The sequence below is a fragment of the Sturnira hondurensis genome, unplaced genomic scaffold (genome assembly GCF_014824575.4).
Source record: "Sturnira hondurensis isolate 20B ecotype Veracruz unplaced genomic scaffold, ASM1482457v3 Scaffold0009125, whole genome shotgun sequence".
Classification (NCBI taxonomy): Eukaryota; Metazoa; Chordata; class Mammalia; order Chiroptera; family Phyllostomidae; genus Sturnira; species Sturnira hondurensis.
In genome coordinates this window covers 2,362,436-2,380,327 of record NW_028081756.1, presented here as the reverse complement: position 1 = coordinate 2,380,327, position 17,892 = coordinate 2,362,436, and the positions used below count along the sequence as shown (strand labels likewise).

Genomic DNA, 17,892 nt, shown 5'->3' with positions numbered 1-17,892 from the left:
AGGAGTAGGTGTCCATGATGTTGGCTGGTTCAGGTGACAGATGGTGAGACAGGCACACTACTCCAGTCACTTTCTGACTGTTCCCTGTGCACTGTGGGTGTGCCAGAGTCCAGTTTTGCCTCACTGAAGTCACTTCCCCTCACCTTGATCACCTCCCATTTCAATGACCTGATCACGTGGAGCAAGAGGGGTCTTTGGAACCAGACCTCCCCACTGGAGCAAAGCCAAGTGGGATTTATTCTGGGGCTGTAGCACTGGCTCAACATTTGAAAATCGAGCAACATGTACCAAATAAATAGAATGAAGGGGAAAAGCCCTACATATATAATGATCTCAACTGATGCAGAAAAAGCATTCAACAAAATCCAACATCCTTTTTATGATAAAAGCACTCTATATACTAGGATTAGAAGGCCATTTACTCAACATAAAAAAAGGGCGTATATAAAAATCCAAGGCTAACAAAATAGCCAATGAGAAGGCTGAAAGCTTTCCTCAGAGATAGAAAGAGAAGGCCAGTTTTTGCCACTTTATTTCAATGTTTTACTGACATACTTGTCAGAGCAATTAAGAAACAAAAGGCATCCAAATTGAAAAAGAAGTAAAACTATATTTGCAAGTGACAAAAAATTGTAAGAATTAATTAGCAAATTCAGCATTAGCTGTATTTCTGAACAATAGTAATAAATAGTCCAAAAAGACATTTAGAAACAATTCCATTAGCATAGCATCAAAAAGAATAAAATGTTCAGGAATGAAATTAACTAAAGAAGGGCAAAATTTGTACATGAAAACTACACCCCTGAACCCAGGTGTGCAGGGGAGCTGGAGCCAGTCTTACTACACTGTGTGTCTGGGTCGATCACCTCACATTCTGGCCCCTCAGTGTTGGCCTCAGACTCCATTCTTGAGAAATTTCCTGTAGGAGCTCACAAAACATTATCCAGCCTTCCCAGAAGTCCCCACTTCACCCCCGCTTCATTCCAGGAGAGCCTGGAATCAACTGCAAGGCTTTGAGTGGTATGCTGGGGGAGGGACACTGGCTGGCCTTTTCCTCTCTCTACCATCTGTTAAGGGACTACATCATCTCACAAAAGAGACATTTTCCCTGAAGAATAAATGGGAAGAAGCCAGTCTGAAGGTGACGATCTGCAACAGCCATTCTAATTGTGGGGATAAAAATAAATCCTTCCAGTCCTGCCCTGGTTAAATGTGAGCACATATGCTGCTTTCCAGTGGGTGTTGCAAATGCTTTGGATGTGAAAGGAAGGCTGGACAGGACTAATCCCTGAACACTTAGAAATCATGGTAACTCACTGTTGGCCTTGGAGTTTCTGGGATCTTACCTTCCAAGATGAAGCTCAGGATGAATTAACACGTTGTGGCCTGAGAGTTGGGTTCAAGGTGGCTTGTGGCCAGCACATTTTAAACATAGAGAGAAGGAAGATCCTCCCCTCCCCCAGAACTATCAGCATGGCTCTCTAAGAACATGCATGGGGAGTGGCCAGCTGCTGGGATCCTAGAGTTCCTGGGTCACATGCATGGCCTCCAGCCAGGAAGTCCTTCTTTCCAACTGAGATGGCCTTCCCAAGGAAGCCCAAGTGGGAAAAAGGCATTTCTGCCTACAGAGCTCTCATTCCTGGATCATGAGCAGAACTGGGCAGGAGGCAGAGAGGCTCTGGGACAGGGAGGGGCTCTGGAGCCTGGAGCGTAGCCACTGACAAGCCCAAGGGCCCAGCCTGAGGGGTACCCCTGCCCTCTGCTCTGGTGACAGAGAAGGCCCAGGCTATTTGTGTGGGTGCCCTGAGGTTAAGGCCAAAACCCTGAGACAGTTCCAGACAAACCACGGAGAAGAAGCAGTCTGTTTGTTATTAAGTCAGAGGGCCAAAAAAAAAAAAAAGCAAACTCCCTTTCCCATTTGCTTGGGAGATTGAGGAAGAGCTCTTTGTACTACATTTCTCTGGGGCTGAGTTTTTCCTTACATGGTCCACTGACTCACTTTTTAAATAGTTACAAGAAGCAACAGAAATGAACACATACAAAAAAATACTTTTCTACTGTAATCCTCAACATGTCTGATAGCTTCTGGAGATTTCTTTGCAGATTGAGCACCAAGGTTGAGGTCATCAATAAGTCCTGAAAATTGACCTTCACTGGGAGAAACTCTCTACTCCAGGGCCCACCCTATACCCAGCTGGTAGCATCTGAGGCAGCTCACCACGTCTCTCCATCCCGCATGTGTTATTATGTCTGACAACAAGAATTCTTTAGGGAGAGGTTGGTAAGGTGTTTATTTTCCCCCTTCCCAGTGTCAAGAGAAGAATGCTTCCCACTTAAAACACTTGACAACAGCATCTCAGCCATAGAAATGCCACAATGATGCACATCCCAGGTAGCATCAGACTCCTTGACCAAATGAACAGGCTATTTTTGTCTGTCCATGAGCAATGAGGATGCTCGTTAGGTCTGGGATGAATTATTTGATTCACCCTGTAGCCTTGATTGAGTGGCGTAAAACAATCTTTGGAGTGAGAAGGGAAAGGAAGCAAGAGGTGGCATCTCTGGAAGAGTTTTGGAAAAAAGGTTGAGACTAGAAAATACTCCAGCATTCTTGATGAGGGTCAGTGCTCACATAATATGTGTGAGATGAGTTGGCCAGGAGTCAATACTCAAAGAAAGTGCTGTGTTAGTCTTTTTTGGGTTTTGTACACCAGCCCTGCTGGCTGTGGCAGTGAAGTCCTGAGATTCTTGGCAAGGCTTGTGGGCTAGCTGAAACTGTGGGGCTCAGACACAGTGGGTTGGGCCACTTGGCCATAGCCATCCTCTCCTTCATTCCCCAGGGGCAAGGGAGCAGGAGCCCTATATGGGTGGCCTCAGCTAAATGTTTGCATGGAGCAAGAGGAGGAGACAGAGGGTCTTTCTGTGGCACTTGCCAGAACAGCCCAGAGGCAACATGATCACGAAGGACACCGCGCAGTTTGGTGGGGCTTTGCTCTAAGCCACCCAATAGGAAGCAGCCATGGGAGCAGCACAAGACAGCCTGGGAAAGCAGCCCTGCCTCTCATCCTTCCCACCTGCATGTCCCCTAACCTTTAGAGCTTCAACATCCTATTTTATTTATTTATTTATTTATTTATTTATGATCCTCAAAAAGAATTTTTGATCATTTTATTGTTGTTCAATTACAGTTGTCTGCATGTACCCCCACAACTCCCCCTTCCCTGCCCCAACCCCAGCCATTTTCACCTCTCTCCCTTGCTTCCATCCCCTCTTGGTTTTTTGTCCATGTGTCCTTTACAGATGTTCCTGAAAACCCTTCCCCTCCCCCCCAATTATCTCCTCCAGCTTCCCCTCTGGTTATTGTCAGATGGTTCTTAATTTCAATGTCTCTGGTTATATTTTGCTTGCTTATTTATTTTGTTGATTAGGTTCCATTTAAAGGTGAGATCATGTGGTATTTGTCTTTCACCACCTGGCTTATTTCACTTAGCATAATGCTCTCCAGTTCCATCCATGCTGTCACAAAGGGTAGGAGTTTCTTCCTTCTTTCCGCTGCATAGTATTCCATCATGTATATGTACCACAGTTTTTTGATCCATTCACTCCTGAAGCACTCTTAGGTTCTTTCCAGCACTTGGCTACTATGAACATTGGGGTGCATAGGTTCTTTTGGATTGGTGTTTCAGGGTTCTTAGGATATAATACCAGTGGTGGAATTGCTGGGTCAAAAGGCAAATCCATTTTTAGTTTTCTGAGAAAATTCCATACTGTTTTCCACAGTGGCTGTACCAGTTTGCATCCCCACCAAGAGTGCACTAGGGTTTCATCTTCTCCAACACTTGTTGTTTGTTGATTTGTTTATGATGGCCATAAATACTACTGTGTGAAGTAGTATCTCCTTTTGGTTTTAATTTGCATCTCTCTGATGGCTAGTGATTCTGAGTATCTTTTAATGTCTCTTGGCCCACTGTATGTCCTACTCAGAGAAGGGTCTGTTCAAGTCTTTTGCCCATTTTTTAAATTGGTCAACCTCCCTCATTAAAGTAGGGTTAGCAGTACCTACCTGGCAGGAGTGTTGAAAGGACTGAAGAGAAATTATGTAGAGTCTTGGGGAAAAAAGGACTGAGCCAGATAATTTATAAAATGATATTTCAAGACAAAAATGTAAACACTGTAAATTAGTTTCCCATAGGGATGTAGGTTAACAATTTTGTAACAGCTATACATGCATAATGGGATTGAAAAAGTAATGGATAATGGGTGGCAGGGAACCACAATGCTCAGCTGGGCCCAGAAGGCTCACTATTTTACAGAACAGACTCAGAGTGGTGGGTGTGAATGATATTTTGTTACTGAATGGACCCACCCTTGTGCTCCAGGTGTCCCTCCACCGTACTAGGTTTGCCTTACCTGCTGCCAGTGAAAAATGTCTCTCAATGCCAGAGATTGGTGAAAAGGAAAGGGATTATTTATTTAAAAAGTTATACAGACTTAGAGTAATGACTTAATGTCTTCATTAAAAATACTAAAGTCCTTTAGAATACCCACAAATGCACAATCCTTCCTTCTCCTCTTTGCCCAGTCTGGGGTACCATATCTCAAGAAAAGAAGTAGAAGTCTGTGGTCCAGGCAGCCCCTCAGTTCTGGCACCATCAGCTGTGCCACTGCCATGATCTCCAGTTAATCAAAAACCATATGGCACCTTTTCATGGCCTACCAGCAAGAATCCTTTTACCCCTTTCCTTTCAGGCAAAGTCTCTCCTACTTCCTAAGCCACATGGCAAAAAGGGAGCACCCTAAAGCTGCACAGTACCAACTTTCACTAAAGCCACATGTTCCCAAAAAGCCCCAACATGGCTGCTGGGCCTGGGTTTAAATCCCAGCACCAGTCTTCTTCTGCAGCCCCATTTCCAACTCCTCCCACCATCAGTTACATCTGCCAGCATTCCCATATTCTTCCAGCTATACTGGACTGCCATAGTAAGTTTGAACAGATGTGGCCCCATGGCATGGAGCCAATCATCTCCAAGCTCTCACGTAGGCACTGCAACCAGAGGGAGTTGCCCCCCAGTTACATCCTGGGTGGAAGTCACTCCTATCCTGGCTCAAAGCATGACCATAGCTATTTAACATATCCATGAAACCAGTTAAAACTTATAGATATGTTAAATGACCATGCCAGAGGTTAGCTGCAAAGCTGTTGCTGTGCAAAACAGCTCTCAATGGCCCTATTCCACGTGTCCCATCCCCCAGCTCAGATTTGTGGGGGTGAGGACATCCTATATATTTTTTTCTAATGTGTTCTTGACCCCATTACAAATCCCCACTTGCGGGGGGGGCTTCCTTGGCTTCACCCTGTTACAACTACAATACAGGTACTGGTCAATGAGCTGCCTCACTAGAATAAGGACAATCAGTCCATTGAATTAGTATGGCTGCATAACAAATTGCCTCCAAATCTAGCATGTAAAACTCCTTTTACTATGCTCAGTTTCTGAGGAACAGAAACTCAGGCAGGACAGGTAGCTGAATTCCACAAGGGTGGCTAGTCTCTGCTATAAGATATCTGGGGTTCAAACTGGAAGACTCAAAGTCTCGAAGGCACAGTTATCTGAAACCTTGTTCATGTATACCTATGGTGGTTGGCTGGGACTTCTGCTAAAACGGTTGGCTGAAACACCTCCATGTAGCCTTGTTATTGAACAAAAGTGGGGTTCAGCTGCCCAGTGTCACCCACAGACAAATTCTGAAGACAAAAGTTGGTGGGGAAGGAAAGAGGTCTTTATTAAAATGTTTCACAATTTGGGAAGATGAAGGACTCTCTAGTTCCAGGCTCATCCCTTCCTCAAAGCTCAGACAAACCCCAGCCATCTACAGAACCAGAAACAGTGCCCAGAAATCCCACCCCATGCATGTTTGTCCTTTGGATCCCAAGGCTACTAAGTGAATAGCTCTTTGTCTTCAAGCTACCTCCTGGGGTCCATGTGTGGAGCCAACATTGCCATCATCCCCTGGATTCCAGGACCTAGCTGATTCCACAAACAATCCAGCCTACACATCTGTGCTGGTGAGTCCCAAAGGAAAGAGGCATGTGTTTCTCCCTTCCATTGGTTTAAATCTCCTGGCCCAAACTTCCCTGCACTCAGGAAGGGCTTAGAACCCACTCTCTGCCTTCCCCCTCCCTCACCAGCCAATCCCACAATCCTCTCCTTTTCTTAGACTAGACTGATAAGACTGCATCTCACCCTGTCACCATGTTGACCTTCATGGTACAAGTATTGTCGTGTCTCCTGGTCCCACCCACACCCAGGGACCAGATGATGAGTAGGAGGACTTTTCTCTTATCCAAACATTTCACTAGCCTGTGAATGTTCTGTGCAAGGTTTCGTGTCTCTGCCTGGGGGTGGGGAAATCTGTCCTCTTGCAAAGTGCTAGCTTGTTTACCCAGCATCAGGCATTTCTTGTGGCCCCTCCATCATTCAGGGCACCACACCCATATCAGCCTCTCTAAGTAGCCTGGGCTTTCTGAGAGGCTGAGTCTTAAGGAGTGTGGAGAGTGTTAAAGAAAGGAGATAGAGGCCCTGGCTGGTGTAGCTCAGTGGATTGAGCGCGGGCCTGTGAACCAGAAGATCGAGGTTCGATTCCCAGTCAGGGCACATGCTTGGGTTGCAGGCCAGTTTCCGGCAGGAGCCAGTTCCCTGCAGGGGATGCATGAGAAACAACCATACATTAATGTTTCCTTCCTCTCTCCTTCCCTTCACCTCCAAAGATAAATAAATAAAATATTTCAAAAAAAATCACTTAAAAAAAAAAGAAAGGAGATAGATAGATAGATAACCAAGGGGACATATTGTTTTTTATGACCTAGCATTGACCATCTCCAAGCATAATTTTGTATCCAATTAGTTGAAGCAAATCTACCTTGTCTTTCTCAATAGAGGAGTGGCAACTTCACATTGTAAAAAGAGCACATGGGCTTGTTGGGAACAAGAAAATAGTCTCAGCCCCAAGGAGCCTGCGTCCCTAACAAACATCCTGTAAGTTGATTGCCATCTGTTTAGTTTCAAATTTTTCCCTTCAGTTGAGTCAGACCCCACCCTGTTCCCACGCGTGGGCTCTGTAAGCCAATAGCTAACCGCCACATCTGCTTCTGTACAACGCTTGCTTGCTTGCCTCTATATAAGGACTTGGCTGTAAGCACACACGACTCTCCTTTGCGGCCCCTGCAGGCACGGTGTCTCCGGACACTTTGAGAGTTAAACTTGGCCAATAAAGTAACATCTTTGAAACCCTGAAAGTCTCTGACATTTGTTCTTGCAGTTGGTGGATGCAACAGGGCTGAGAGAGATATACTGGTGTGGCCACCTTTGGAAAATACAATCTCCCACCTAATCTTTTTTCCCTTTCCAGAGATCACCACTGTTCTTATTTCTTCAGATTGTCTCTGTGCCTGTACATACATAGATATTCTAGAACTTGGTTTGGGGTTTGTGGGGGTAGGAGTTAACATTTTAGGTTTTTATATAAGTAGGATTACTTTGCATCTTTTTCACTTAATATAAACTTATTTACTAGTACGTACAGATCTTCTCTTATTGCAATATCGTATTCTACCATTTGGTTATGTTGTAATTTACCTTATTTATTTTGTTGAATCTTTAATATTTTTCCTTTTTTTCTATAATGAACAATACTATAACAAATATTTATCTATATGTAATTTTACCCATATAGTACAAAATGGGAACCTTTCTCAGGAAAAAGATCACAAGTAAAGTGCCCTTCTACAGAGCTCACTTCATCTTTTGTCTACACAAGGGCCCCTTGGTCCCAAGGGTACCTTCACAAAGCCATGTATTTCAGCAGCCCTGAACCCATTCAGAGGAAGAAAACAGTCTCTTCCTATGGTTCTTGTTTAAGTTCTGGTCTTAATCCTAATTCCCAGATTAAATCTTGTGTCCAACTCTGAACCATCTTTGTAGCCAGGAAAATAAGATTGGCTTCAACCAATCTGGACTTGTTTCTGGAGCTGGGATTTAGCTCAATATTCCTTGGGAGATGACAAATAGCACCCCCCGCCCCCACCAGTGGAAAATCAGGATCCTGTCATCAGAAAAAGAGGTAAATGGACTAAGAAAGTAAACAACAAATATAAATAAATGACAGTGGATAATTACCTGTGTTATGAATTTTATCCAATAAACTTGTGTACTTTATAAAAAAACAGCATTTCCCACTTTAAATTTTAATGGATATTACCAAATTTCCTTTGAGTACAGCAAATTACAATGTTACCAAAAGAGTATAAAAGTGGGTATTAAAGTATTTATTTTCTCACGTCTTTCCTCACCAGGACATAAAATTGTCAATATCTTTAACTCACTTATCTTATGGGTGAAAATGATATCATGTATATCATGGTTTTGTTTTTAAATTTGTAATTTTCTTATTAGAGTAGGTTGAATATCTTACATGTTTAACAGCCCTCTGCATTTTCTTTCCTGGGAATTGCTTGATTATTTTCTCTCCTGACCTGTTCATTTTAGTTTCACTAAAAAGCAGAGAGATGCAAATTGAAACAGTGAGTTTTTTTTAAAGCAATAAAGTTTTAAAAATGACAAAGATTCAAAGATGCTTGTAAAAACTGATATCACTTAGATTTAGAAAACTACTCTTTAATTACAAATGTTAACTTGTATTTTCTTTGCTAACATAAAAATAAAAAGACCTTTCGAAGTGAGAGCCAATTGATCATATGTGAGATCAATAAAGAATAACTATTGTAGAACCATTGATTCAGGAATAAGCCCAAATGATGTTCTGATTAGGGGATAAAGGCAATGGGTATTTTATAAGGAGGGTAAGGTGAAAAAAAGGGAATGGGAAGGAAAAGAAGATATTGCTATCAGTGTGGGATAACATAATGTAGTGATGTTAATTCTAAAGCAATGCTTTTAATTTTCAGTCTAGTAGTCATCAATCCAGCAGTCATAATATCTACTCTGTTGTTATTTTTGCAAGTAGTTTTTTTGAGACACAATGTGGCTTTAGTCCTAGTACAAAGGTAATTCTGCCCTGTTTTTCCAGTTTTGGAGCATAAGGAGTACAAGGCAGTTCCTCTGGGATGGCCGCTCCAGCTCTATTTCAAAGTGCTCCATTTATACAATACCTAATATCGAATTGTATTACAAGGCCACTGTAATCAAAACAGTCTGATACTGGCATAAGAACAGACACATGGACCAATGGAACATAACAGAGAGCCCAGAAATACCCAAGTGTCTATGGTCAATTAATATTTGACAAAGGGGGCAGCAGCATAAAATGGAGTAAAAATAGCCTCTTCAATAAATGCTGTTGGGAGAACTAGACAGCTACATGCAAAAAAAATGAAACTTGACCAACAATTTACACCATACACAAAAATAAATTCAAGGTGGATAAAAGACTTAACTATAAGTCATGATGCCATAAGAGTCTTTCAGGAGAACATAGGCAGGAAAATCTCAGATATTACACATATCAATATTTTCACTGATATGTCTGAACAAGGGAAATAAAGAAAAGAATAAACAAATGGAATCTCACTGTTGTAGACTGCTCTGCCTTGTTTTAGGAATTGTATCTTTACCTCTTGTGGCTAAGGGCAAGAGATGACTTTTGGAGTGCCAGCAGCGTGAGACAAAGCCTGTCTCTGGTAGCAAATGTCTCAGTTTCCTCTCCCAGCCCCCAAAGCTTGCTCGGAAGTCAATGATGGGTAAGACCCCTCACAGCGGGGGGGGGGGGGCAACCTAAGCTATACTCGATCACTTGGGAGGCCTTCATGGAAGGACTTGGGGGGCTGCGACAAAGAGCAATGGACTCTCGACCCCTGCCTTTGACAAAGCCCAAGTCCCCTTGTTCTCTGGGAGAAGCACTTCTTGGCTCTAATCCTCTTAAGCCTGAATACCTGTTGGGGAGAGGTGCAGCTCCTTGCCTTGCTAGAGTGTGTCCTGGGGAAAAATCTGGCATCACAAAGACTTCCTGATAAACTTGTGAAATCTGCTCTGCTAAGAGTGCTTTCATTCATATGTTAAGGGTTTGAGCAAGAAACCCTAAAATTTTGTTTCTGACAGAATCTGGCTCATAGTAGGCCCTCAGATTTCTTTGAAATGTTATCTACTGTTTGATCCTTGCTGCCATGTATTCCTGTGTATTAGAAACCAATAAAAGGCCCTGGAAGAGGGGGCTCGAGACCTTTTTCTCCTTGGAGAAACTGGGCACTGCTCACTTCTCCTCCCCAAGCAGATCACATCATGTCTCAGTCATATTTACACACCTCGACCGTAGCGCCTGGGGGGACTTAGAGAAAAGTCACTCCCACATCTGGCGCCCAGGACAGGGACCCAAATGGATTTGGGACCTCCTTCAAGCCAGAGGCCTAGAGCTATGCCACAGTCACGTGTGTAAGCAGTCATATTCACTCGTGTCTGTGGCACATGGGGGGACTTGAGAGTAAAGTCACCCCCACATCTCATCAAAATAAAAAGCTTCTGCAAGGCTAAAAAAAAACAGCATTGAAATGAAAAGAGAACCAATCCTATGGGAAAACATATTTGTCAATGATACCTCAGACAAGGGTTTCATCCCCAAAATATATAAAGAACTTACACAACTCCACTCTAAGAAGACAAGCAACCCAATTAAAAAATAGGCAAAAGACTTGAGCAAATACTTCTCCAACGAGAACATACAGAGGGTCCAGCGACATATGGAAAGATGCTCAATGTTGCTAGCCACCAGAGAGATGCAAATTAAAACTACAATGAGATACCACTTTGTACAGTGATGTTCATGGCCATCATAAACAAATTAACAAACAACAAGTGTTGGAGAGGTTGTGGAGAAAAGGGAACCGTAGTGCACCGTTGGTGGGATTGCAGACTGGTGCAACCACTATGGAAAACAGTATGGAATTTTCTCAGAAAACTAAAAATGGAACTGCTTTTGACCTAGGAATGCCACTGCTGGGATTATATTTTAAGAACCCTGAAACACCGATCCAAAAGAACTTATGCACCCCAATGTTCATAGCAGAACAATTTATAATAGCCAAGTGCTGGAAGCAACTTAAGTGCCAATCAGTAAGTGAATGGATCTAAAAGCTATGGTACATTTTACATGATGCAATGCTACACAGCAGAAAGAAAGGAGCTCCTACCCTTTGTGACAGCATGGATGGAACTGGAGAGCATTATGCTAAGTGAAATAAACCAGGTGGTGAAAAACAAACACCACATGATCTCACTTTTAAATGGAACCTAATCAACAAAACAAACATGCAAGCAAAATATAACCAATGACACTGAAATTGGGAAGGGGGATGGGAGGGGATAATTGGGAAAAGGGTGAAGAGTTTACAGGAACAACTATAAAAGACACATGGACAATAACAAGGGGGGTGGAAACAGGGGAGGGAGGTGGGGAAGGCTTGGGTGGTGAGGAGGTGTGGGGGAAAAAGCAGAAAACTGTTCTTGAACAACAATAAAAATCAAAAGTATTAAAAATAAAAAATTGGAAAATAAAATTAAAATGCATATACCCTTATCTCTGGAATATAAGATCGAACTCCTGAAAATCAATACAAAAAAATGTAGACATTATAATGGAAAAATAAGCAAAAGACTTAAACACTGGACCAAAAAGGACATTCATATGACTGATAAATATATTAAAAGGTGCTCAATATTATTAGTCATCAAATCAAAGCATATTAAAACCATAACAGAACACATACCCACTAGAATGACTAAAATAAAAAAGAACAATAATATTAAGTGTGAGAGAAACCAGAATTCTCATCCATTGCTGGAGGAAATTTAAGTTGATACTCCAGCGATCTTCTAGATTGTTATTGATTTATATTTGTTTAAAAAGCATAAATATGTTATTTATCCTTTTTATTAAAAAATAAGTGCTGCATTTATAATATTGTTCACATCTTTGTAAATATTTTTAATTAAAACATAATCCTGAACAGTATAAAAATATTCTTAGATGTTTCACAGATGTGTGACCAAAGTTGATTTTTAAAAAACAGTGAATAAAATTTTTTCACTGTTTTTTATTGACGGGGTTTTCTTTTCCTCCAAACTTTTATTTACTTTATCCCTTAAAAATTTGAATATATAATGTAATGTTTTTCTGGGCTACCTTTATCTTCCATTGATCTATTTATTTGTTCTATTGTCCCCTTATTTTTATAAAGCAACTCTCTCAATTTATTTGGTAGGAAAGAACACATTTGCAGTGTTTTCTCTTCTCATAAGGGAACAGTGTCTTTGTTGGTGCAACTTGGAATTTCATCACACTGTAAAGCTTTGTGGGATTTATCTCAACATAGTGGCTTCTAACTCTGGAGAAGAGTATATTCCTAGGTGTTTTCTGTGGGGTGTTTTGGGGGGTACTTTTGGAATAACTTTTTCTCCATCACCTTTTTGAACTGTTTACACACTGGGACATCCTGAAGCAGAAAGAAATGGCAGGTGGAAAGGTATGCCAGAGGGATGTGTCTGGAGTGAGGTTTGTGCAGGTGGAGAAAGAGGAGGGGAACTATAGAGTAGTGGGGTGAGAACCAGACCACCAGGGGCTGCTGAGTTCTGAGGTGCAGAGCAAAGGTGCTGCAGCTAGGTGAGTATGCCCTTCTCAGCAGCTCCAAAAGTATTTACATTTATTTGTTCATTAAGTTGACAATTATTTCCAGAGTGCTTATTAATGTGTCAAATGCTATTTTAGATGTTAGGGATATAACTGAGAAAATGAATGAAGTCCCCACACAGAGCTTACATCAATAAGCCCATTATGCAGATACACACATCTGAGGGTAATAAATGCTGCAATAGAAATAAAACAGGGTAGGGTGACAGAAGGACATGGAGGACTGAAGAGTGTTATATTGTTTAAGGAGTCCAGGCAGGTTGCTCTAAAAAAGTGCCATTTCAGTAGAGATCAGAGTGAGAGAGTGAACCCCAGGGACCCTAGGGGAGGGTGCTCCTGGCAGAAGAAAGGGAAAGTGCAAAGCCCCAGGTGGAGTATTCCTGGTGTGTTTGAGTCCTAGGAGTTGAGCGAGGGTGAGTGTCCAGGAAGACCTGACAGAGGGCCTGGGGACCCAGGCTATTGGGGGCCAAGAGGATTAAATGAGGCTGGGGAAGGAACTATGGAATAATAGAGAAGATTTTTGGTTGCACACTATTTCCCCAGTGCAAAATAGGCCCATTTTGATGTTGGGGAATGAGAGTATGTATAGAGTGTATGTGAATCTGGTGTGAATTTTTAAACATATGTGTGTAGATGCATGTGAGGAGTTGAGGGAATATATGTGTGTGTATTTATGTACGTTTGAGTGTGTGTCTGATTATGTATGTGTTGGTATGAGTATATGTGTATAATTGTCTATACAATTATATGTTTGCATATGTTTGCACCTTTATGTGTTTATGTCCTAATGGGAAATGAAGTCCTGGTGAGAAGCCTTTCTGGGCATTCTGGCTGGGTCTCTGTGTTTGCCATGGGTCAAAGAATAAAGCCAGGATCCTAGTGATCACTGAAGCCCCAGCTGCCACTCAGGCTTGAGCCAGTGGAGGGCTAAGCACAGCCCAAGTTCACTCTCAACAAACAACTGGAACACTGAACACCCTGGGTCCAGTGTCATGTATGAAATGCCACTTCATGGACCATAGAGGAAAACAGTCACCAACAGATGGTGCCACTCGCAGCTTGGCCAGCCCAGAGTCCACAGAAGAAAGTGTGGAGGTGTCCTAGCCAGGTAGATTGAAAGAAAGAGCTGGAGATTGCAACCAGGTGTGTTTCCTGGGAGGGAGGTACAGGAGGGAGGTCCTGGAGAGGGAAGGGTGGCACCAGATCATTCCTTGGAGCTGCTACAAAATTGTTGTATTGCCCATGAAAATGGATGGTGGGTATGACTGAGGCCAATGTTATGAGTACATGAGGTGATTTCAGAATACATGAGGATGAAGGTATAAAATGTTAATCATTGTTTTTCAATGTGCATTGGAAAAAATTGTCATGTCAGTCCTGTGATTACAGCAGGGATATAAAAATACTTTACAATAAATTGGTTAAAATTAATCTAGAACATCAGTTTGAAGACCACCATGAAAGGGGCAGCACCCAAGGATAACACACAGTATCTTGGGGCAGAATACCTAGCACCCCTCTGGCACCATCAGTAATTTAAATGTTCTGTGCTTCAAAGGGATTAAGGAAAAATATATGTATATATATATAGATATAGATATATACACATACATATATGTGTACATATACACACATACACATAGACATAAACACCAGTGTGGTGATAGCCAGGGGCAGAAGGTAGATGGAGGTATATGGAGGTGGACAAAGAGGGGAAAATGATGGTGGAAAGAGACTTTGTTTGGAGTGGTCAGCACGTGATTCAGCATGCAGATAATGTTTTATTGAATCGTACACTTGAAATCTATATGGTTTTGTGAACCAATGCCATGCCAATAATTTCAATAAGAAAATAAAGTAAAATAAAAATAAATAAATAGGTGCTCTGTGCCTCAACTTCCTATGTGTCAAGTGGGAATCTAACAATGCAATTTCTTAGGATACTTTATATTAAAGGAGTTAAAAATATGGCACGCACTTACATGGTAATGAGGGTACAATGAGTGTTCAAGGAAAAGGCAAGACGACCCCTGGGATAAGATGGAGACACACCACCAAATGCCAAAGGGGAAGTTGGGACTTGATGGCCTGGCCAAAGCACTTCCTATGCCTGACTTTTATAATTGGTTTTATTGAGCTCTAACTTACGTATGCAAATCTCACTAATTTTAAGTATACAATCTGAAGAATTTGGACACATGTACATTTGTCTAACTGTTGCCACCATCGTGATATAGACCATTTTCATCATCTCCTAAAGTTCCCTTGTGACACTTTATAGTCAGTTATGCTGTTGTCCCCAGCTACTGGTAACCCTTGATCTGTTCTCCCTCATAGTTTTTCCATTTTCTAGAATGTCATCTCTATGGTATCATATACTACATGACTTTTTCACTCTGCTTTCATTGAGCAGAATTGTGGTACATCCATACCATGTAATCTTATTCATTGATAAAAAGAATGAACCACTGATTCACTGATGTTCACATGTATCAGTAGTTCATTCCTTTTTTATCAATGAATAAGGTTGCATTGTAAGGATGTACCACAATCTGTGTATATTCACCAGTTGATGGCCTTTTTGGGTTTGCTCATTTTTGGTGATCACATTCATATAGTATTTGATCTTTATCATCATTTAACTTAATACATACACCTGTCACTACATTATTTGATCACTATCATCACCCCATGAGGTCAGCATTGTTATTATTCCCATTTTTATGAGAAATGGGCACAGGGAAGTGATGGGACCTGCCCAAGGGCCTCTGGGGCTAGCACCTTTTCAGAGTCCTGAAGGTGAGTTTGGCACTGATCCATTGGGAACATTGATGAAATCTCCCCCACCTCTCAGGGACTATAAAGACAGAGGTGTCATCTCTACAGCCAGGGCCAGCCATTCCCCAACAGGAGGACCTCTATTTTGCCTCCAGGACCCAGGGAATGCCGAGCAGAGCAGTCCCCATTGTTGCAGTCCTACTCTCAATATCAGTGCTGCCACTCTCACCTGTAGGGTGATAAGGATTCCACCCAGCAAAGTGTGAGTGCCTTCTACATCCACTTGCAGACTTTGCAGAGTGTGGCCATGGCCTGGGAGACTGAGGCCATCTTCCAGTTGGTCAGCAGGAATCCCTGCATTCATGAAGATGAGTTCATCAAGAAGCAAAGCAGGAAAAGCTTCTCCTTTGAGATGATTTCCAACACTGACCTGTGCTGGGACCTGGAAACCAGCAAAAACAACTGCTGTCCAAAACAGGATGACCTGAAACCACTGGGCCTTCAGAGAGCTGCCTATAAGAGCTGTGTGGCCTGTTGCCTGGGCTTCCCCATGCAAGAGGTGCTGCTAGAGCAGGCCCAGTATGGCAACCAAGAGGGCTTTGGCTGCAGATAGTTTTTGAGATCTTGGAGAGAAGCTGAGTGCAGGGCAAAGAGCAGGAGAAAGAGGAACAGAGCTCTTCAGACAGCAGTGAATGTTCAAGGCCCCACAGCAGGTGCTTTCACAGCAGCTACAGAAGCAGTGAGCTGGATGTGGTGTGCCCAGCCCTGACCTCACCTCCTGTATCTCAGCCAGTAGGATCAAGGCCACCAGGCAAGGAGCAAGGAATAGCATGGAGGGGAAAGAAGAAGCTGAGCATAGAGCTGCAAGGGCCATGAGAAGTTAAGGAGATGGAACCTTCCAACAGGGTATTTCATAGCCTGAACACAAAGAAGAGAGGGCTTCAGGTGTTTCTGATGGCAGGCACAAGATTTGAAGGCCACAGCTATGTGGCCATATTTTTGCTGGTGGGTCAAGCAGGTCATGACTCACAGGAGAGACAACTGCTAAAGAAGCTTTGGCTCTATTTTTTCATTGTTAGGAGCCCATCTTATGTCCTAGTTCTATGTCTTATTTTAGTGGGATTAAACTTGAATAACTGAAAATGTAAGGCAATGACCAATTGAGTACACCATGTTAGTAGGTTGGACCTATAGGAAATTGCCATTTCTGTCAGTTACATACTAGTACAGACACCTAGAGAAAGGCAATTTCCAACAGGCAGAAATGGTGACTGGCTGAGTCCTGCAGACCCATGAATTTGGGTATGTCAGATATATGTTTTAAAATGTTGCTACAAAATTTGTCTTCAATTTCTTATTTAGTACTAAGTAAGGGGGCTGCATTCATTTAAGAAAATGCATGGATGGCCCACTGTGTTAGGCAAGCTGATGAAACATATACCCTAACCTTCCAGTGACGGGCAGATAGAACAGGCAGTTGCAAGACAAGGGGATGAATGACACAAAGGAGGTTTGGGGAGCACAGCAGAGAGCAATTTCATGCTGGTTAACGAGGAAGGAAAACTTTCACATAGTCTTGGAGGACAAGTAGAATTAGCAAGATCAGGCTTTCTCAACCTTAGCACTGTTGATATTTAAGGCTGAATAACTATTTGTTGGGGTCTGGGACCTGTCCTGTTCACTGTAGGATGTCTAGCAGCATCCTTGGCCTCTAATCACCAGATGCCAGTAAAACCTCCTCCCCTAAAATTGTGACAATCAAAAATGTCTCCAAATATTAACAGATGTTCCCTGGAGGCAAAATTGCCCCTCAGTTGAGAATCACTGAACTAGATAAAAATGAGGCTTTTAGAAGAGAGAATAGAACAACATATTTGGGAAATTGCCAGCCACTTGGCCTGGCTAGAATGCTGAAGATATTTTTCTTTCCTACACTCCATTAAGATTTAGCACCCACGATGTGACAGGTACTATACTGCACGTAGGAATAAACTTAAAAAAACAGGCATAGATATTTCTTTGTGGAGCTTATGGCCAGTGGGCAAGAATAGAATGTGTGTGTATAAGTGTATAATACATATGTTATACATGTAAAATTAGAAACAATTATAAGAGTACCCATTTCATGACATAAGACCCTGCACGGCCCAGCTTTTGCTAACATCTCCATCACCATGTCTTGGCACTTGCTGCTTTACTTCAGTCCTACTGGCCTTAAATGCTCCAAGTTTTCATACCTCAGGGCTTCTTGCACTTGCTGTGTCCTCTAACTGGAGCACAACCCTTCTCTGCCACTCTTCTGGCTGACTCCCTTGTTCATCTTTGGAGTTTTAGCTTTGTCACTTTTTAAAATTATACTGGCAGAGTGTATGCCTTATTCTAGGTACAGGGGGTTTTAAGAACAGAAGAGACATGATC

At 42.3% G+C, this 17,892-nt stretch overlaps 1 protein-coding gene across 1 annotated transcript; it reads left to right on the top strand.

The window, feature by feature from the left end:
* The first annotated feature begins 13,692 nt into the window (after positions 1-13,692).
* FAM170B (family with sequence similarity 170 member B) lies at positions 13,693-16,350 on the top strand. The gene is given in 4 exon segments (XM_037056656.1): positions 13,693-13,804; positions 15,551-15,648; positions 15,650-16,088; positions 16,091-16,350. Coding segments are annotated over 4 exon segments (909 nt in total).
* The last annotated feature ends 1,542 nt before the right edge of the window (positions 16,351-17,892 follow it).